At 50.7% G+C, this 22,362-nt stretch overlaps 1 protein-coding gene across 1 annotated transcript in view; it reads left to right on the plus strand.

Moving 5' to 3' along the window:
- Window positions 1-1,065: 1,065 nt before the first annotated feature.
- Window positions 1,066-22,362, plus strand: part of LOC142187387 (inter-alpha-trypsin inhibitor-like) — a 33,270-nt gene continuing 11,973 nt past the window's right edge. The window contains exons 1-2 of the mRNA XM_075261591.1: window positions 1,066-1,252; window positions 20,858-21,049. Coding sequence (XP_075117692.1) covers window positions 1,195-1,252; window positions 20,858-21,049 — 250 coding nt within the window. The 5' untranslated portion in view covers window positions 1,066-1,194. The remainder of the gene's footprint in view (window positions 1,253-20,857; window positions 21,050-22,362) is intronic.

Consider the following 22,362-nt stretch of genomic DNA (forward strand, 5'->3'; position numbering starts at 1 on the left):
GGAGGTAGCAGGGGGTGATATAGGAGGTAGCAGGGGGTGATATAGGAGGTAGCGGGGGGTGATATAGGGGGTAGCGGGGGGGTGATATAGGGGATAGCGTGGGGTGATATAGGGGGTAGCGGGGGGTGATATAGGAGGTAGTGGGGGGTGATATAGGGGGTAGCGGGGGGGGTGATATAGGGGGTAGCGGGGGGGTGATATAGGGGGTAACGGGGGTGTGATATAGGGGGTAGCCGGGGGGGATATAGGGGGTAGCGGGGAGTGATATAGGGGGTAGCAGGGGGTGATATAGGGGGTAGCAGGGGGTGATATAGGAGGTAGCAGGGGGGGTGATATAGGAGGTAGCAGGGGTGGCATTGGAGGTAGCAGGGGGTGATATAGGGGGTAGCAGGGGTTGATATAGGGGGTAGCGGGGGGGTGATATAGGGGGTAGCAGGGGGGTGATATAGGGGGTAGCGGGGGGTGATATAGGGGGTAGCGGGGGGGTGATATAGGGGGTAGCGGGGGGTGATATAGGGGGTAGCAGGGGGTGATATAGGAGGTAGCAGGGGGTGATATAGGGGGTAGCAGGGGGTGATATAGGAGGTAGCGAGGGGTGATATAGGGGGTAGCGGGGGGGTGATATAGGGGGTAGCGGGGGGGGTGATATAGGGCGTAGCGGGGGGGTGATATAGGGGGTAGTGGGGGGGTGATATAGGGGGTAGCAGGAGGTGATATAGGGGGTAGCAGGGGGTGATATAGGGGGTAGCGGGGGGGGTGATATAGGGGGTAGCGGGGGGTGATATAGGGGTTAGCATTGCTTATACATGTACCATTACATGACCAAAGAGAAGGAAAGTGGCGGAAACATCAGGAAGTGAGAAGAACCAAGACGTACTGATTGTCGCTCTCAGTGGCAGGAATCTTGTGACTCCTTGGACGTGGGCAGACATATGTGGGCTCGGGGCAGGTGACGTCCTCTCCTCTGGGCCGCTTTAGGTCTTATCTCCTGTGTAATATTGGCCCCATAAATCTTCTTCCTCTATTGGCTTCTCCGGCGTTATCAGGAAGGACACATTATCTACTCAACACACAAGATCCAAAGATCATTCTACTCCCAGACAACAGCCGGACGGAGTCTTCCTCCCCGTAGCCGTGTTTACAACGTTGTAGGCCCCACCACCATCCCTGGTGACAGACCCTCCTCTGAAGACAATGAGCCCCATGTGGATATTCCTAGGATTTCTCCTGGCCGGCGTCACAAGAGCACAAGGTAAGAAGACTCCACATAAGACCTATGGGCCCCAGATGTGAGGGCCAACACTCAGCGCCCCCTTCTGGGTCGGCTCTACTGAAGGCTAGTGGTCATGGTGGGAGACGCCAGTCATGTCAGATAGTCGCGATGTCTCCTGGTATTACGGAGTGGAGACTCCTTCCACTGAGTATTGTGACCGCTCTAGTGCCGCACCCTCGTCTGTTCTAGAAGATTCACCATAGTCATGTTCAGTCATAGGAAGGTTCCAGAATCACTTGTCACATTAGAGGCGTCTTCTCCTGTTATTGTGGTTAGAACATGTCAGATTGGATCTTATCTGACTGGTGTTATCTGTGATCCCGCCATATCTGTCACTCTGATAGTAGCTGTGACCCGTGACCAGTATCACCATAATGGTATCTGTGACTCTAGACCAGTATCTGTGACCCGTGACCAGTATCACCATAATGGTATCTGTGACTCTAGACCAGTATCTGTGACCCGTGACCAGTATCACCATAATGGTATCTGTGACTCTAGACCAGTATCTGTGACCCGTGACCAGTATCACCATAATGGTATCTGTGACTCTAGACCAGTATCTGTGACCCCGTGACCAGTATCACCATAATGGTATCTGTGACTCAACCAGTATCTGTGACTCTAGACCAGTATCACCATAATGGTATCTGTGACTCTAGACCAGTATCTGTGACGCGTGACCATTATCACCATAATGGTATCTGTGACTCTAGACCAGTATCTATGACTCTAGACAGATATCTGTGACTCTAGACCAGTATCACCCTGCTGGTATCTGTGCCTCAACCAGTATCTATGACTCTAGACAGGTATCCATGACTCTCACCAGTATGCATCATGCTGCTGTGCCTCAACCAGTATCTGAGACTCTAGACCAGTATCTGAGACTATAGAGCAGTATCCGAGACTCTAGACCAGTATCTGAGACTATAGACAGGTATCTGTGACTCTGGACCAGTATCTGTGACACATGACCAGTATCACCATAATGGTATCTGTGCCTCAACCAGTATCTATGACTCTAGACAGGTATGTATGACTCTCACCAGTATGCATCACGCTGCTGTGCCTCAACCAGTATCTATGACTCTAGACTAGTATTTGAGACTATAGACCAGTATCTACGACTCTAGACAGGTATCTGTGACTCTAGACCAGTATCACTCTGCTGGTATCTGTGCCTCAACCAGTATCTATGACTCTAGACCAGTATCTGTGACTCTAGACCAGTATCTATGACTCTTAGACAGGTATCTGTGACTCTAGACCAGTATCACCCTGCTGGTATCTGTGCCTCAACCAGTATCTATGACTCTAGACGAGTATCTGAGACTCTAGACCAGTATCATCCTGCTGGTATCTGTGCCTCAACCAGTATCTATGACTCTAGACCAGTATCTGAGACTCTAGACCAGTATCTATGACTCTAGACAGGTATCTGTGACTCTAGACCAGTATCACCCTGCTGGTATCTGTGCCTCAACCAGTATCTATGACTCTAGACCAGTATCTGAGACTCTAGACCAGTATCTGAGACTATAGAGCAGTATCCGAGACTCTAGACCAGTATCTGAGACTATAGACAGGTATCTGTGACTCTGGACCAGTATCTGTGACACATGACCAGTATCACCATAATGGTATCTGTGCCTCAACCAGTATCTATGACTCTAGACAGGTATCTATGACTCTCACCAGTATGCATCACGCTGCTGTGCCTCAACCAGTATCTATGACTCTAGACTAGTATCTGAGACTCTAGACTAGTATCTACGACTCTAGACAGGTATCTGTGACTCTAGACCAGTATCACTCTGCTGGTATCTGTGCCTCAACCAGTATCTATGAGTCTAGACCAGTATCTGAGACTCTAGACCAGTATCTGAGACTATAGACCAGTATCTATGACTCTAGGCTGCTAACTGAGACTCTAGACCAGTATCTACGACTCTAGACAGCTATCTGTGACTCTAGACCAGTATCACTCTTCTGGTATCTGTGCCTCAACCAGTATCTATGAGTCTAGACCAGTATCTGAGACTCTAGACCAGTATCTGAGACTATAGACCAGTATCTATGACTCTAGGCTGCTATCTGAGACTCTAGACCAGTATCTACGACTCTAGACAGGTATCTGTGACTCTAGACCAGTATCACTCTGCTGGTATCTGTGCCTCAACCAGAATCTATGAGTCTAGACCAGTATCTGAGACTCTAGACCAGTATCTGAGACTATAGACCAGTATCTATGACTCTAGGCTGCTATCTGAAACTCTAGACCAGTATCTACGACTCTAGACAGGTATCTGTGACTCTAGACCAGTATCACTCTGCTGGTATCTGTGCCTCAACCAGTATCTATGACTCTAGACCAGTATCTGTGACTCTAGACCAGTATCTGAGACTCTAGACCAGTATCTATGACTCTAGACAGGTATCTGTGACTCTAGACCAGTATCTGAGACTCTAGACCAGTATCTACGACTCTAGACAGGTATCTGTGACTCTAGACCAGTATCACTCTGCTGGTATCTGTGCCTCAACCAGTATCTATGACTCTAGACAGGTATCTATGACTCTCACCAGTATGCATCACGCTGCTGTGCCTCAACCAGTATCTATGACTCTAGACTAGTATCTGAGACTCTAGACTAGTATCTACGACTCTAGACAGGTATCTGTGACTCTAGACCAGTATCACTCTGCTGGTATCTGTGCCTCAACCAGTATCTATGACTCTAGACCAGTATCTGTGACTCTAGACCAGTATCTGAGACTCTAGACCAGTATTTATGACTCTAGACAGGTATCTGTGACTCTAGACCAGTATCACTCTGCTGGTATCTGTGCCTCAACCAGTATCTATGAGTCTAGACCAGTATCTGAGACTCTAGACCAGTATCTGAGACTATAGACCAGTATCTATGACTCTAGGCTGCTAACTGAGACTCTAGACCAGTATCTACGACTCTAGACAGGTATCTGTGACTCTAGACCAGTATCACTCTTCTGGTATCTGTGCCTCAACCAGTATCTATGAGTCTAGACCAGTATCTGAGACTCTAGACCAGTATCTGAGACTATAGACCAGTATCTATGACTCTAGGCTGCTATCTGAGACTCTAGACCAGTATCTACGACTCTAGACAGGTATCTGTGACTCTAGACCAGTATCACTCTGCTGGTATCTGTGCCTCAACCAGAATCTATGAGTCTAGACCAGTATCTGAGACTCTAGACCAGTATCTGAGACTATAGACCAGTATCTATGACTCTAGGCTGCTATCTGAGACTCTAGACCAGTATCTACGACTCTAGACAGGTATCTGTGACTCTAGACCAGTATCACTCTGCTGGTATCTGTGCCTCAACCAGTATCTATGACTCTAGACCAGTATCTGTGACTCTAGACCAGTATCTGAGACTCTAGACCAGTATCTATGACTCTAGACAGGTATCTGTGACTCTAGACCAGTATCTGAGACTCTAGACCAGTATCTACGACTCTAGACAGGTATCTGTGACTCTAGACCAGTATCACTCTGCTGGTATCTGTGCCTCAACCAGTATCTATGACTCTAGACAGGTATCTATGACTCTCACCAGTATGCATCACGCTGCTGTGCCTCAACCAGTATCTATGACTCTAGACTAGTATCTGAGACTCTAGACTAGTATCTACGACTCTAGACAGGTATCTGTGACTCTAGACCAGTATCACTCTGCTGGTATCTGTGCCTCAACCAGTATCTATGACTCTAGACCAGTATCTGTGACTCTAGACCAGTATCTGAGACTCTAGACCAGTATTTATGACTCTAGACAGGTATCTGAGACTCTAGACCAGTATCTGAGACTCTAGACCAGTATCTACGACTCTAGACAGGTATCTGTGACTCTAGACCAGTATCACTCTGCTGGTATCTCTGCCTCAACCAGTATCTATGACTCTAGACCAGTATCTGAGACTCTAGACCAGTATATGAGACTCTAGACCAGTATCTATGACTCTAGACCAGTATCTGTGACTCTAGACCAGTATCTGAGACTCTAGACCAGTATCTGAGACTATAGAGCAGTATCCGAGACTCTAGACCAGTATCTGAGACTATAGACAGGTATCTGTGACTCTGGACCAGTATCTGTGACACATGACCAGTATCACCATAATGGTATCTGTGCCTCAACCAGTATCTATGACTCTAGACAGGTATGTATGACTCTCAACAGTATGCATCACGCTGCTGTGCCTCAACCAGTATCTATGACTCTAGACTAGTATTTGAGACTATAGACCAGTATCTACGACTCTAGACAGGTATCTGTGACTCTAGACCAGTATCACTCTGCTGGTATCTGTGCCTCAACCAGTATCTATGACTCTAGACCAGTATCTGTGACTCTAGACCAGTATCTATGACTCTTAGACAGGTATCTGTGACTCTAGACCAGTATCACTCTGCTGGTATCTGTGCCTCAACCAGTATCTATGACTCTAGACGAGTATCTGTGACTCTAGACCAGTATCCATGACTCTAGACAGGTATCTGTGACTCTAGACCAGTATCACTCTGCTGGTATCTGTGCCTCAACCAGTATCTATGACTCTAGACCAGTATCTGTGACTCTAGACCAGTATCTGAGACTCTAGACCAGTATCTATGACTCTAGACAGGTATCTGTGACTCTAGACCAGTATCTGAGACTCTAGACCAGTATCTACGACACTAGACAGGTATCTGTGACTCTAGACCAGTATCACTCTGCTGGTATCTGTGCCTCAACCAGTATCTATGACTCTAGACGAGTATCTGAGACTCTAGACCAGTATCATCCTGCTGGTATCTGTGCCTCAACCAGTATCTATGACTCTAGACCAGTATCTGAGACTCTAGACCAGTATCATCCTGCTGGTATCTGTGCCTCAACCAGTATCTATGACTCTAGACCAGTATCTGTGACTCTAGACCAGTATCTGAGACTCTAGACCAGTATCTATGACTCTAGACAGGTATCTGTGACTCTAGACCAGTATCACCCTGCTGGTATCTGTGCCTCAACCAGTATCTATGACTCTAGACCAGTATCTGAGACTCTAGACCAGTATCTATGACTCTAGACAGGTATCTGTGACTCTAGACCAGTATCACCCTGCTGGTATCTGTGCCTCAACCAGTATCTATGACTCTAGACCAGTATCTGAGACTCTAGACCAGTATCTATGACTCTAGACAGGTATCTGTGACTCTAGACCAGTATCACCCTGCTGGTATCTGTGCCTCAACCAGTATCTATGACTCTAGACCAGTATCTGAGACTCTAGACCAGTATCTGAGACTATAGACAGGTATCTGTGACTCTGGACCAGAATCTGTGACACATGACCAGTATCACCATAATGGTATCTGTGCCTCAACCAGTATCTGTGACTCTAGACAGGTATCTATGACTCTCACCAGTATGCATCACGCTGCTGTGCCTCAACCAGTATCTATGACTCTAGACTAGTATCTGAGACTCTAGACTAGTATCTACGACTCTAGACAGGTATCTGTGACTCTAGACCAGTATCACTCTGCTGGTATCTGTGCCTCAACCAGTATCTATGAGTCTAGACCAGTATCTGAGACTCTAGACCAGTATCTGAGACTATAGACCAGTATCTATGACTCTAGGCTACTATCTGAGACTCTAGACCAGTATCTACGACTCTAGACAGGTATCTGTGACTCTAGACCAGTATCACTCTGCTGGTATCTGTGCCTCAACCAGTATCTATGAGTCTAGACCAGTATCTGAGACTCTCACCAGTATCTGAGACAATATACCAGTATCTATGACTCTAGGCTGCTATCTGAGACTCTAGACCAGTATCTACGACTCTAGACAGGTTTCTGTGACTCTAGACCAGTATCATTCTGCTGGTATCTGTGCCTCAACCAGTATCTATGAGTCTAGACCAGTATCTGAGACTCTAGACCAGTATCTGAGACTATAGACCAGTATCTATGACTCTAGGCTGCTATCTGAGACTCTAGACCAGTATCTACGACTCTAGACAGGTATCTGTGACTCTAGACCAGAATCACTCTGCTGGTATCTGTGCCTCAACCAGAATCTATGAGTCTAGACCAGTATCTGAGACTCTAGACCAGTATCTGAGACTATAGACCAGTATCTATGACTCTAGGCTGCTATCTGAGACTCTAGACCAGTATCTACGACTCTAGACAGGTATCTGTGACTCTAGACCAGTATCACTCTGCTGGTATCTGTGCCTCAACCAGTATCTATGACTCTAGACCAGTATCTGTGACTCTAGGCCAGTATCTGAGACTCTAGACCAGTATCTATGACTCTAGACAGGTATCTGTGACTCTAGACCAGTATCTGAGACTCTAGACCAGTATCTACGACTCTAGACAGGTATCTGTGACTCTAGACCAGTATCACTCTGCTGGTATCTGTGCCTCAACCAGTGTCTATGACTCTAGACAGGTATCTATGACTCTCACCAGTATGCATCACGCTGCTGTGCCTCAACCAGTATCTATGACTCTAGACTAGTATCTGAGACTCTAGACTAGTATCTACGACTCTAGACAGGTATCTGTGACTCTAGACCAGTATCACTCTGCTGGTATCTGTGCCTCAACCAGTATCTATGACTCTAGACCAGTATCTGTGACTCTAGACCAGTATCTGAGACTCTAGACCAGTATTTATGACTCTAGACAGGTATCTGTGACTCTAGACCAGTATCTGAGACTCTAGACCAGTATCTACGACTCTAGACAGGTATCTGTGACTCTAGACCAGTATCACTCTGCTGGTATCTCTGCCTCAACCAGTATCTATGACTCTAGACCAGTATCTGAGACTCTAGACCAGTATATGAGACTCTAGACCAGTATCTATGACTCTAGACCAGTATCTGTGACTCTAGACCAGTATCTGAGACTCTAGACCAGTATCTGAGACTATAGAGCAGTATCCGAGACTCTAGACCAGTATCTGAGACTATAGACAGGTATCTGTGACTCTGGACCAGTATCTGTGACACATGACCAGTATCACCATAATGGTATCTGTGCCTCAACCAGTATCTATGACTCTAGACAGGTATGTATGACTCTCAACAGTATGCATCACGCTGCTGTGCCTCAACCAGTATCTATGACTCTAGACTAGTATTTGAGACTATAGACCAGTATCTACGACTCTAGACAGGTATCTGTGACTCTAGACCAGTATCACTCTGCTGGTATCTGTGCCTCAACCAGTATCTATGACTCTAGACCAGTATCTGAGACTCTAGACAGGTATCTGTGACTCTAGACCAGTATCTGAGACTCTAGACCAGTATCTACGACACTAGACAGGTATCTGTGACTCTAGACCAGTATCACTCTGCTGGTATCTGTGCCTCAACCAGTATCTATGACTCTAGACGAGTATCTGAGACTCTAGACCAGTATAATCCTGCTGGTATCTGTGCCTCAACCAGTATCTATGACTCTAGACCAGTATCTGAGACTCTAGACCAGTATCATCCTGCTGGTATCTGTGCCTCAACCAGTATCTATGACTCTAGACCAGTATCTGTGACTCTAGACCAGTATCTGAGACTCTAGACCAGTATCTATGACTCTAGACAGGTATCTGTGACTCTAGACCAGTATCACCCTGCTGGTATCTGTGCCTCAACCAGTATCTATGACTCTAGACCAGTATCTGAGACTCTAGACCAGTATCTATGACTCTAGACAGGTATCTGTGACTCTAGACCAGTATCACCCTGCTGGTATCTGTGCCTCAACCAGTATCTATGACTCTAGACCAGTATCTGAGACTCTAGACCAGTATCTATGACTCTAGACAGGTATCTGTGACTCTAGACCAGTATCACCCTGCTGGTATCTGTGCCTCAACCAGTATCTATGACTCTAGACCAGTATCTGAGACTCTAGACCAGTATCTGAGACTATAGACAGGTATCTGTGACTCTGGACCAGAATCTGTGACACATGACCAGTATCACCATAATGGTATCTGTGCCTCAACCAGTATCTGTGACTCTAGACAGGTATCTATGACTCTCACCAGTATGCATCACGCTGCTGTGCCTCAACCAGTATCTATGACTCTAGACTAGTATCTGAGACTCTAGACTAGTATCTACGACTCTAGACAGGTATCTGTGACTCTAGACCAGTATCACTCTGCTGGTATCTGTGCCTCAACCAGTATCTATGAGTCTAGACCAGTATCTGAGACTCTAGACCAGTATCTGAGACTATAGACCAGTATCTATGACTCTAGGCTACTATCTGAGACTCTAGACCAGTATCTACGACTCTAGACAGGTATCTGTGACTCTAGACCAGTATCACTCTGCTGGTATCTGTGCCTCAACCAGTATCTATGAGTCTAGACCAGTATCTGAGACTCTAGACAGGTATCTGTGACTCTAGACCAGTATCATTCTGCTGGTATCTGTGCCTCAACCAGTATCTATGAGTCTAGACCAGTATCTGAGACTCTAGACCAGTATCTGAGACTATAGACCAGTATCTATGACTCTAGGCTGCTATCTGAGACTCTAGACCAGTATTTACGACTCTAGACAGGTATCTGTGACTCTAGACCAGTATCACTCTGCTGGTATCTGTGCCTCAACCAGTATCTATGACTCTAGACCAGTATCTGTGACTCTAGACCAGTATCTGAGACTCTAGACCAGTATCTATGACTCTAGACAGGTATCTGTGACTCTAGACCAGTATCTGAGACTCTAGACCAGTATCTACGACACTAGACAGGTATCTGTGACTCTAGACCAGTATCACTCTGCTGGTATCTGTGCCTCAACCAGTATCTATGACTCTAGACAGGTATGTATGACTCTCACCAGTATGCATCACGCTGCTGTGCCTCAACCAGTATCTATGACTCTAGACCAGTATCTGAGACTCTAGACTAGTATCTACGACTCTAGACAGGTATCTGTGACTCTAGACCAGTATCACTCTGTTGGTATCTGTGCCTCAACCAGTATCTATGAGTCTAGACCAGTATCTGAGACTATAGACCAGTATCTATGACTCTAGACCAGTATCTGAGACTCTAGACCAGTATCTATGACTCTAGACAGGTATCTGTGACTCTAGACCAGTATCACCCTGCTGGTATCTGTGCCTCAACCAGTATCTATGACTCTAGACCAGTATCTGAGACTCTAGACCAGTATCTGAGACTATAGACAGGTATCTGTGACTCTGGACCAGAATCTGTGACACATGACCAGTATCACCATAATGGTATCTGTGCCTCAACCAGTATCTGTGACTCTAGACAGGTATCTATGACTCTCACCAGTATGAATCACGCTGCTGTGCCTCAACCAGTATCTATGACTCTAGACTAGTATCTGAGACTCTAGACTAGTATCTACGACTCTAGACAGGTATCTGTGACTCTAGACCAGTATCACTCTGCTGGTATCTGTGCCTCAACCAGTATCTATGAGTCTAGACCAGTATCTGAGACTCTAGACCAGTATCTGAGACTATAGACCAGTATCTATGACTCTAGGCTACTATCTGAGACTCTAGACCAGTATCTACGACTCTAGACAGGTATCTGTGACTCTAGACCAGTATCACTCTGCTGGTATCTGTGCCTCAACCAGTATCTATGACTCTAGACCAGTATCTGAGACTCTCACCAGTATCTGAGACAATATACCAGTATCTATGACTCTAGGCTGCTATCTGAGACTCTAGACCAGTATCTACGACTCTAGACAGGTATCTGTGACTCTAGACCAGTATCATTCTGCTGGTATCTGTGCCTCAACCAGTATCTATGAGTCTAGACCAGTATCTGAGACTCTAGACCAGTATCTGAGACTATAGACCAGTATCTATGACTCTAGGCTGCTATCTGAGACTCTAGACCAGTATTTACGACTCTAGACAGGTATCTGTGACTCTAGACCAGTATCACTCTGCTGGTATCTGTGCCTCAACCAGTATCTATGACTCTAGACCAGTATCTGTGACTCTAGACCAGTATCTGAGACTCTAGACCAGTATCTATGACTCTAGACAGGTATCTGTGACTCTAGACCAGTATCTGAGACTCTAGACCAGTATCTACGACACTAGACAGGTATCTGTGACTCTAGACCAGTATCACTCTGCTGGTATCTGTGCCTCAACCAGTATCTATGACTCTAGACAAGTATCTATGACTCTCACCAGTATGCATCACGCTGCTGTGCCTCAACCAGTATCTATGACTCTAGACTAGTATCTGAGACTCTAGACTAGTATCTACGACTCTAGACAGGTATCTGTGACTCTAGACCAGTATCACTCTGTTGGTATCTGTGCCTCAACCAGTATCTATGAGTCTAGACCAGTATCTGAGACTCTAGACCAGTATCTGAGACTATAGACCAGTATCTATGACTCTAGGCTGCTATCTGAGACTCTAGACCAGTATCTACGACTCTAGACAGGTATCTGTGACTCTAGACCAGTATCACTCTGCTGGTATCTGTGCCTCAACCAGTATCTATGAGTCTAGACCAGTATCTGAGACTCTAGACCAGTATCTGAGACTATAGACCAGTATCTATGACTCTAGGCTGCTATCTGAGACTCTAGACCAGTATCTACGACTCTAGACAGGTATCTGTGACTCTAGACCAGTATCACTCTGCTGGTATCTGTGCCTCAACCAGTATCTATGAGTCTAGACCAGTATCTGAGACTCTAGACCAGTATCTGAGACTCTAGACCAGTATCTATGACTCTAGACAGGTATCTGTGACTCTAGACCAGTATCACTCTGCTGGTATCTGTGCCTCAACCAGTATCTATGACTCTAGACCAGTATCTGTGACTCTAGACCAGTATCTGAGACTCTAGACCAGTATCTATGACTCTAGACAGGTATCTGTGACTCTAGACCAGTATCTGAGACTCTAGACCAGTATCTACAACTCTAGACAGGTATCTGTGACTCTAGACCAGTATCACTCTGCTGGTATCTGTGCCTCAACCAGTATCTATGACTCTAGACCAGTATCTGAGACTCTAGACCAGTATCTATGACTCTAGACCAGTATATGAGACTCTAGACCAGTATCTATGACTCTAGACCAGTATCTGTGACTCTAGACCAGTATCTGAGACTCTAGACCAGTATCTATGACTCTAGACAGGTATCTGTGACTCTAGACCAGTATCTGAGACTCTAGACCAATATCTACGACTCTAGACAGGTATCTGTGACTCTAGACCAGTATCACTCTGCTGGTATCTGTGCCTCAACCAGTATCTATGACTCTAGACCAGTATATGAGACTCTAGACCAGTATCTATGACTCTAGACCAGTATCTGAGACTCTAGACCAGTATCTATGACGCTAGGCTGCTATCTGAGACTCTAGACCAGTATCCATCACGCTGCTGGTATCTGAGACTCTAGACCAGTATCTGAGACTCTAGACCAGTATCTGTGACTCTAGATCAGTATCTTTGACTCTAGACCAGTATCCATCGTGCTGCTGGTATCTGTGACTCTCACTGGTATCCATCACGTTGCTGTGCCTCGACCAGTATCTGAGACTCTAGACCAGTATCTATGACTCAATCACTATGACTGTGGACTTGGGACTTAGGTCTATAAACTCCACTCATTAAAGGAGACCTCCGATGACCACCTAATGTTACCCAGAGCCCTCCCACCAGGAGACCAGTGACTGCGCTTGTATGACGTCACATGATACACCGATGCACATAAACCAATAAAAACGCAATTCCTGTAATTTGCCAACCAGCTCCTGGCCACAACTCCGCTGACAGCACTGAAACCAAATGTTCAGGGGGTTCCTCTCTGAGTGCAGCAGCTGCAGCAACAAGATTCCTGGCACCCTTGGGGTGCGGTGAACAGAAAACCAAGGACTAAGACCGAAAATCAGAAGCTTTAGTGGAAGGGACCCAGGACATCACAACCGGCATGGAATTCCACTGCAAGAAGACAGCCAAGCAGCAGAACCGGACCGAACCGTGGGGACACCGGAGCATTGGGGGACAGGGGAGCACCGTGGGGACACCGGAGCATTGGGGGACAGGGGAGCACCGTGGGGACACCGGAGCATTGGGGGACAGGGGAGCACCGTGGGGACACCGGAGCATTGGGGGACAGGGGAGCACCGTGGGGACACCAGAGCATCAGGGGACAGGGGAACATTGGAGGACACCAGAGCATCAGGGGACAGGGGAGCATCGGAGGACACCAGAGCATCAGGGGACAGGGGAACATTGGAGGACACCAGAGCATCAGGGGACAGGGGAGCATCGGAGGACACCAGAGCATCAGGGGGTCAGGGGAGCATCAGGAGACAGGGGAGTATCGGGGGACAGGGGAGTATCGGGGGACAGGGGAGTATCGGGGGACAGGGGAGTATCGGGGGACACCGGAGCATCAGGGGACAGGGGAACATTGGAGGACACCAGAGCATCAGGGGGACAGGGGAGCATTGGAGGACACCAGAGCATCAGGGGGACAGGGGAGCATTGGAGGACACCAGAGCATCAGGGGGACAGGGGAGCATCGGAGGACACCAGAGCATCAGGGGACAGGGGAACAATGGAGGACACCAGAGCATCAGGGGGACAGGGGAGCATCGGAGGACACCAGAGCATCAGGGGACAGGGGAACATTGGAGGACACCAGAGCATCAGGGGGACAGGGGAGCATCGGAGGACATCAGAGCATCAGGGGACAGGGGAGCATCGGAGGACACCGGAGCATCAGGGGGTCAGGGGAGCATTGGAGGACACCGGAGCATCGGGGGACAGGGGAGCATCGGAGGACACCAGAGCATCAGGGGACAGGGGAGCATCGGAGGACACCGGAGCATCGGGGGACAGGGGAGCATCGGAGGACACCAGAGCATCAGGGGACAGGGGAGCATCGGAGGACACCAGAGCATCAGGAGACAGGGGAGCATCGGAGGACACCATAGCATCAGGGGACAGGGGAGCATCGGAGGACATCAGAGCATCGGGGGACAGGGGAGCATCGGAGGATAGGGGAGCATCAGGGGGACAGGGGAGCATCAGGGGACAGGGGAGAATCGGAGGACAAGGGAGCATCGGAGGACACCAGAGCATCAGGGGACAGGGGAGCATCGGAGGACACCAGAGCATCAGGGGACAGGGGAGCATCGGAGGACAAGGGAGCATCAGGGGGACAGGGGAGCATCGGAGGACACCGGAGCATCAGGGGACAGGGGAGCATCGGAGGACAACAGAGCATCATGGGACAGGGGAGCATCGGAGGACACCAGAGCATCAGGTGGACAGGGGAACATCAGAGGACACCAGAGCATCAGGGGGACAGGGGAGCATTGGAGGACACCGGAGCATCGCGGGACAGGGGAGCATCGGAGGACACTAGAGCACCAGGGGGTCAGAGGAGCATCGGGGGACACCAGAGCATCAGGGGGTCAGGGGAGCATCGGGGGACACCAGAGCATCAGGGGAGCATTGGAGGACACTGGAGCATCGGAGGACACCAGAGCATCAGGGGACAGGGGAGCATCGGAGGACACCAGAGCATCAGGGGACAGGGGAGCATCGGAGGACAACAGAGCATCAGGGGGACAGGGGAACATTGGAGGACACCGGAGCATCAGGGGACAGGGGAGCATCGGAGGACACCAGAGCATCAGGGGACAGGGGAGCATCGGAGGACAACAGAGCATCAGGGGGACAGGGGAGCATCGGAGGACACCAGAGCATCAGGGGACAGGGGAGCATCGGAGGACACCAGAGCATCAGGGGACAGGGGAACATCGGAGGACACCACAGCATCAGGGGGACAGGGGAGCATCGGAGGACACCGGAGCATCGGGGGACAGGGGAGCATCGGAGGACACCAGAGCATCAGGGGACAGGGGAGCATCGGAAGACATCAGGGGACAGGGGAGCATCGGAGGACACCGGAGCATCGGGGGACAGGGGAGCATCGGAGGACACCAGAGCATCAGGGGACAGGGGAGCATCGGAAGACATCAGGGGACAGGGGAGCATCGGAGGACACTAGAGCACCAGGGGGTCAGGGGAGCATCGGGGGACACCAGAGCATCAGGGGGTCAGGGGAGCATCAGGGGACACCAGAGCATCAGGGGAGCATTGGAGGACACCGGAGCATCGGAGGACACCAGAGCATCAGGGGACAGGGGAACATCGGAGGACACCGGAGCATCGGGGGACAGGGGAGCATCGGAGGACACCAGAGCATCAGGGGACAGGGGAGCATCGGAGGACACCAGAGCATCAGGGGACAGGGGAGCATCGGAGGACAACAGAGCATCAGGGGGACAGGGGAACATTGGAGGACACCGGAGCATCGGGGGACAGGGGAGCATCGGAGGACACCAGAGCATCAGGGGACAGGGGAGCATCGGAGGACACCAGAGCATCAGGGGACAGGGGAGCATCGGAAGACATCAGCGGACAGGGGAGCATCAGGGGACAGGGGAGCATTGGAGGACACCAGAGCATCAGGGGGACAGGGGAACATTGGAGGACACCAGAGCATCAGGGGGACAGGGGAACATCAGAGGACACCAGAGCATCAGGGGGACAGGGGAGCATCGGAGGACACCGGAGCATCGCGGGACAGGGGAGCATCGGAGGACACTAGAGCACCAGGGGGTCAGGGGAGCATCGGGGGACACCAGAGCATCAGGGGGTCAGGGGAGCATCGGGGGACACCAGAGCATCAGGGGAGCATTGGAGGACACCGGAGCATCGGAGGACACCAGAGCATCAGGGGACAGGGGAGCATCGGAGGACACCGGAGCATCGGGGGACAGGGGAGCATCGGAGGACACCAGAGCATCAGGGGACAGGGGAACATCGGAGGACACCAGAGCATCAGGGGAGCATCGGAGGACACTAGAGCATCAGGGGACAGGGGAGCATCGGAAGACATCAGGGGACAGGGGAGCATCGGAGGACACTAGAGCATCAGGGGACAGGGGAGTATCAGGAGACAGGGGAGTATCGGGGGACAGGGGAGCATCGGGGGACAGGGGAGCATCGGGGGACAGGGGAGCATCAGGGGACAGGGGAGCATCGGGGGACAGGGGCAGCGCCGCACCTCCCATGAGGCAACCTGAAGCGACCGCTTCAGGCGGCGCTATGTCGGGGCTCCGGGGGGGCGGCATTTTTGCTGTCCTGGACTGGCTTAGCGTCACCGAGCGGTGGATTGGCGCAACCCTCTGGACACAGCGCTGCTCGAGCGGCCGCCCCTCATGCTTAGCAGAGAGCAGGTCCTCTCCCTGCCTGCTCTCTGCCTGCTAACGCCGCCCACTCCGCCCCCTCTGTCCCAATCCGCCCCCTTCGCTCTGCCCCCCCTCCGCTAGGCTCCGCCCCTCCGCTAGGCTCCGCCCCTCCGCTCGGCTCCGCCCCTCCGGGGGGCGGATTTCTGACATCCACCTCAGGCGGCACAAAGACTAGGTTCACCCCTGGACAGGGGAGTATGTGTGTTTTTGTTTTTTTAATTATTATTACACTGGATTGGTAAATCTGCCCCAGTGTTTCTCATTCACACCCTGTGTGGGGCACATGGCAGACGAGGTGCAATGCGGATACATGTAAAGTTCTGTCTTTGGGTAATAATATAACATATGTCCTAGGGGGAGTAATGCTGGGGGGGTCATTGGTGGAGGAGGACCTGGGGGTACTTGTGGGACAATGGGGCGCTCCCTCCTTATGGAGGAAAGATGATCCCCAGTACTGACAAGGCTTCTACACTGTAAGAACTGAATCTGTGGAATAGCCTACCTCAGAACCGGGATCTATACTGTAAAGACTGAATCTGTGGAATAGCCTACCCCAGGACCTGGATCTATACTGTAAAGACTAAATCTGTGGAATAGCCTACCCCAGAACCGGGATCTAAACTGTAAAGACTGAATCTGTGGAATAGCCTACCTCAGAACCGGGATCTATACTGTAAGGGCTGGGAATATGTGGTATAGCCTACCCCAGGATTGGGATCTATACTGTAAAGACTGAATCTGTGGAATAGCCTACCCCAGGACCGGGATCTATACTGTAAAGACTGAATCTGTGGAATAGCCTACCCCAGGAGCTGGTTCTATACTGTAAGGACTGAATCTGTGGAATAGCCTACCCCAGGAGCTGGTTCTATGCTATAAGGATTGAATCTGTGGTATAGCCTACCCTAGGAGCTGGTTCTCTAGTATAAGGAATGTGAATCTGTGGAATAGCCTACCCCAGGAACTGATTGTATACTATAAGGACTGTGAATCTGTGGTATAGCCTACTCTAGGAGCTGGTTCTCTACTGTAAGGACTGTGAATCTGTGGAATTGCCTACCCCAGGAACTGGTCACAGATGACAACTTTATAAATGGTTTAGATGCCTGGTTGTGGAAATGTAGAGACTTAGAGGCCGTCCTGTCCCCTGATAGAACTTGATGGACTTGTGTCTTTTTTTAACCATACTGAGTATATAGCTACAGTGGTCACATGACCGCCTACATCATAACGGTTAGATCTGGTTTTGTAAATGCCATAAAAGGGCGGAGCCTGACACACCCTGACACGCCCACTTAGCCAAATACCACAAGATTTATGCAGAAAAGGGAAGAACATGTCGTAATCAATCAGCCTCCTGTACGTGTCCTCCTCTGTGTCACCTCCTGTACATGTCCTGCTCTGTGTGATTGCCTGTACGTGTCCTCCTCTGTGTGACCGCCTGTACGTGTCCTCCTCTGTGTGACCGCCTGTACATGCCCTCTTCTGTGTGACCGCCTGTACATGCCCTCTTCTGTGTCGCCTCCTGTACGTGTCCTCCTCTGTGTCGCCTCCTGTACGTGTCCTGCTCTGTGTAACCTCCTGTACGTTTCCTCCTCTGTGTGATTGCCTGTACATGTCCTCCTGTACGTGTCCTCCTCTGTGTCACCTCCTGTACGTTTCCTCCTTTGTGTGATTGCCTGTACGTGTCCTCCTCTGTGTGACCGCCTGTACATGCCCTCTTCTGTGTCGCCTCCTGTACGTGTCCTCCTCTGTGTCGCCTCCTGTACGTGTCCTGCTCTGTGTGATTGCCTGTACGTGTCCTCCTCTGTCACCTCCTGTACGTGTCCTCCTCTGTGTGATTGCCTGTACGTGTCCTCCTCTGTCACCTCCTGTACGTGTCCTCCTCTGTGTCACCTCCTGTACGTGTCCTCCTCTGTGTGACCACCTATACGTGTCCTCCTGTACGTGTCCTCCTCTGTGTCACCTCCTGTACGTGTCCTCCTCTGTGTGACCGCCTATACGTGTCCTCCTGTACGTGTCCTCCTCTGTGTGACCACCTATACGTGTCCTCCTGTACGTGTCCTCCTCTGTGTGACCGCCTATACGTGTCCTCCTCTGTGTGACCGCCTATACGTGACCTCCTGTACGTGTCCTCCTCTGTGTCACCTCCTGTATGTGTCCTCCTCTGTGTCACCTCCTGTACGTGTCCTCCTCTGTGTGACCACCTATACGTGTCCTCCTGTACGTGTCCTCATCTGTGTGACCGCCTATACGTGTCCTCCTGTACGTGTCCTCTTCTGTGTGACCGCCTATACGTGTCCTCCTCTGTGTGACCGCCTATACGTGTCCTCCTGTACGTGTCCTCCTCTGTGTGACCTCCTGTACGTTTCCTCCTTTGTGTGACCTCCTGCACGTGCCCTCCTTTGTATCACCAACTGTACATGTCCTCTTCTGTGTCGCCTCCTGTACGTGTCCTCCTCTGTGTCGCCTCCTGTACGTGTCCTCCTCTGTGTCGCCTCCTGTACGTGTCCTGCTCTGTGTCACCTCCTGTACGTTTCCTCCTCTGTGTGATTGCCTGTATGTGTCCTCCTGTACGTGTCCTCCTCTGTCACCTCCTGTACGTGTCCTCCTCTGTGTCACCTCCTGTACGTGTCCTCCTCTGTGTCACCTCCTGTACGTGTCCTCCTGTGTGACCGCCTATACGTGTCTTCCTGTACGTGTCCTCCTCTGTGTGACCGCCTATACGTGTCCTCCTGTACGTGTCCTCCTCTGTGTGACCGCCTATACATGTCCTCCTGTACGTGTCCTCCTCTGTGTCGCCTCCTGTACGTGTCCTCCTCTGTGTCGCCTCCTGTACGTGTCCTCCTCTGTGTCGCCTCCTGTACGTGTCCTCCTCTGTGTCGCCTCCTGTACGTGTCCTCCTCTGTGTCGCCTCCTGTACGTGTCCTGCTCTGTGTCACCTCCTGTACGTTTCCTCCTCTGTGTGATTGCCTGTATGTGTCCTCCTGTACGTGTCCTACTCTGTGTCACCTCCTGTACGTGTCCTCCTCGGTGTCACCTCCTGTACGTGTCCTCCTCGGTGTCACGTCCTCTTCTACGTGTCCTCCTCTGTGTGACCACCTATACGTGTCCTCCTGTACGTGTCCTCCTCTGTGTGACCGCCTATACGTGTCCTCCTCTGTGTGACCGCCTATACGTGTCCTCCTGTACGTGTCCTCCTCTGTGTGACCTCCTGTACGTTTCCTCCTTTGTGTGACCTCCTGCACGTGCCCTCCTTTGTATCACCAACTGTACGTGTCCTCCTCTGTGTCACCTCCTGTACGTTTCCTCCTCTGTGTGACCGCCTATACGTGTCCTCCTGTACGTGTCCTCCTCTGTGTCACCTCCTGTACGTGTCCTCCTCTGTGTGACCGCCTATACGTGTCCTCCTCTGTGTGACCACCTATACGTGTCCTCCTGTACGTGTCCTCCTCTGTGTGACCTCCTATACGTGTCCTCCTTTGTGTGACCGCCTATACGTGTCCTCCTGTACGTGTCCTCCTCTGTGTGACTGTCTGTACATGTCCTCCTGTACGTGTCCTCCTGTATCACCTCCTGTACGTGTCCTCCTGTATCACCTCCTGTACGTGTCCTCCTCTACGTGTCCTCCTCTGTGTGACCACCTATACGTGTCCTCCTGTACGTGTCCTCCTATGTGTCACCTCCTGTACGTTTCCTCCTCTGTGTGACTGTCTGTACGTGTCCTCCTGTACGTGTCCTCCTCTGTGTCACCTCCTGTACGTGTCCTCCTGTATCACCTCCTGTATGTGTCCTCCTCTGTGTGACCGCCTATATGTATCCTCCTTCCTCCTCTGTGTGACTGTCTGTACATGTCCTCCTGTACGTGTCCTCCTGTATCACCTCCTGTACGTGTCCTCCTATGTGTCACCTCATGTACTTGTCCTCCTCTGTGTGATCGCCTGTACGTGTCCTCCTGTACGTGTCCTCCTCTGTGTCACCTCCTGTACGTGTCCTCCTCTGTGTCACCTCCTGTACGTGTCCTCCTCTGTGTCACCTCCTGTACGTGTCCTCCTCTGTGTGATCACCTGTACGTGTCCTCCTCTGTGTCACCTCCTGTACGTTTCCTCCTCTGTGTGACCGCCTGTACGTGTCCTCCTCTGTGTGACCGCCTATACGTGTCCTCCTTCCTCCTCTGCTTCGGAGTAACTTTTTCCAATCCTTTTCCTCAGATAGCCAGTGTTTGGGTTCAGTGCTGGAGGACCCCAGAGGAGCAGAAGTGAGGTGGACGTACGACCACACCCAGGACACCTGCAGAGTCATCCACCTGAAGGACCCAATGAATGGTGGCAACTTATTCAACAGTGAGAAGGAGTGTCTGAGAACGTGCTCCGAAAAGTACAACAGCCTGTACCCCGCCGGAGGTGAGGACACCCCTAAACAATACTGCGTACACCCTGCCCCAGTATAGCCCCTATATCTACTATGTGACCTACTAGCTTCTGCCCGCGACTTCATCTGCGGATTGTTGTTGGCGATGAGCTGCTAATAATTAGCCAATTGTGGTTGGCGGTGATGCACCTGCGTCCGCGTGTCGGCTCTGCTACATCTATGCATATACACAGCAGCCCCAGCTGTATACACATCCATATGGAGAGTAGAGCAAGCTGTGGTACCGCGCTGCCTCAGCTCTGCTACATCTGTGGATATGCGCAGCAGCCCCAGCTGTATACACATCCGTATGGAGAGTAGAGCAAGCTGTGGTACTGCGGTGCCTCAGCTCTGCTACATCTGTGCATATACGCAGCAGCCCCAGCTGTATACACATCCATATGGAGAGTAGAGCAAGCTGTGGTACCGCGCTGCCTCAGCTCTGCTACATCTGTGGATATGCGCAGCAGCCCCAGCTGTATACACATCCGTATGGAGAGTAGAGCAAGCTGTGGTACTACGGTGCCTCAGCTCTGCTACATCTGTGCATATACGCAGCAGCCCCAGCTGTATACACATCCATATGGAGAGTAGAGTAAGCTGTGGTACCGCGCTGCCTCAGCTCTGCTACATCTGTGGATATGCGCAGCAGCCCCATCTGTATACACATCCATATGGAGAGTAGAGCAAGCTGTGGTACCACGCTTCCTCAGCTCTGCTACATCTGTGGATATGCGCAGCAGCCCCAGCTGTATACACATCCGTATGGAGAGTAGAACAAGCTGTGATACCGCGCTGCCTCAGCTCTGCTACATCTGTGCATATGCGCAGCAGCCCCAGCTGTATACACATCCGTATGGAGAGTAGAGCAAGCTGTGGTACCGCGCTGCCTCAGCTCTGCTACATCTGTGCATATATGCAGCAGCCCCAGCTGTATACACATCCGTATGGAGAGTAGAGCAAGCTGTGGTACTGCGGTGCCTCAGCTCTGCTACATCTGTGCATATACACAGCTGCCCCAGCTGTATGCACATCCGTATGGAGAGTAGAACAAGCTGTGGTACCGCGCTGCCTCAGCTCTGCTACATCTGTGCATATACGCAGCAGCCCCATCTGTATGCACATCCGTATGGAGAGTAGAACAAGCTGTGGTACCGTGCTGCCTCAGCTCTGCTACATCTGTGCATATACGCAGCAGCCCCATCTGTATGCACATCCGTATGGAGAGTAGAGCAAGCTGTGGTACCGCGCTGCCTCAGCTCTGCTACATCTGTGCATATACGCAGCAGCCCCAGCTGTATACACA

Source organism: Leptodactylus fuscus, unplaced genomic scaffold (assembly GCF_031893055.1).
Source record: "Leptodactylus fuscus isolate aLepFus1 unplaced genomic scaffold, aLepFus1.hap2 HAP2_SCAFFOLD_227, whole genome shotgun sequence".
NCBI lineage: Eukaryota > Metazoa > Chordata > Amphibia > Anura > Leptodactylidae > Leptodactylus > Leptodactylus fuscus.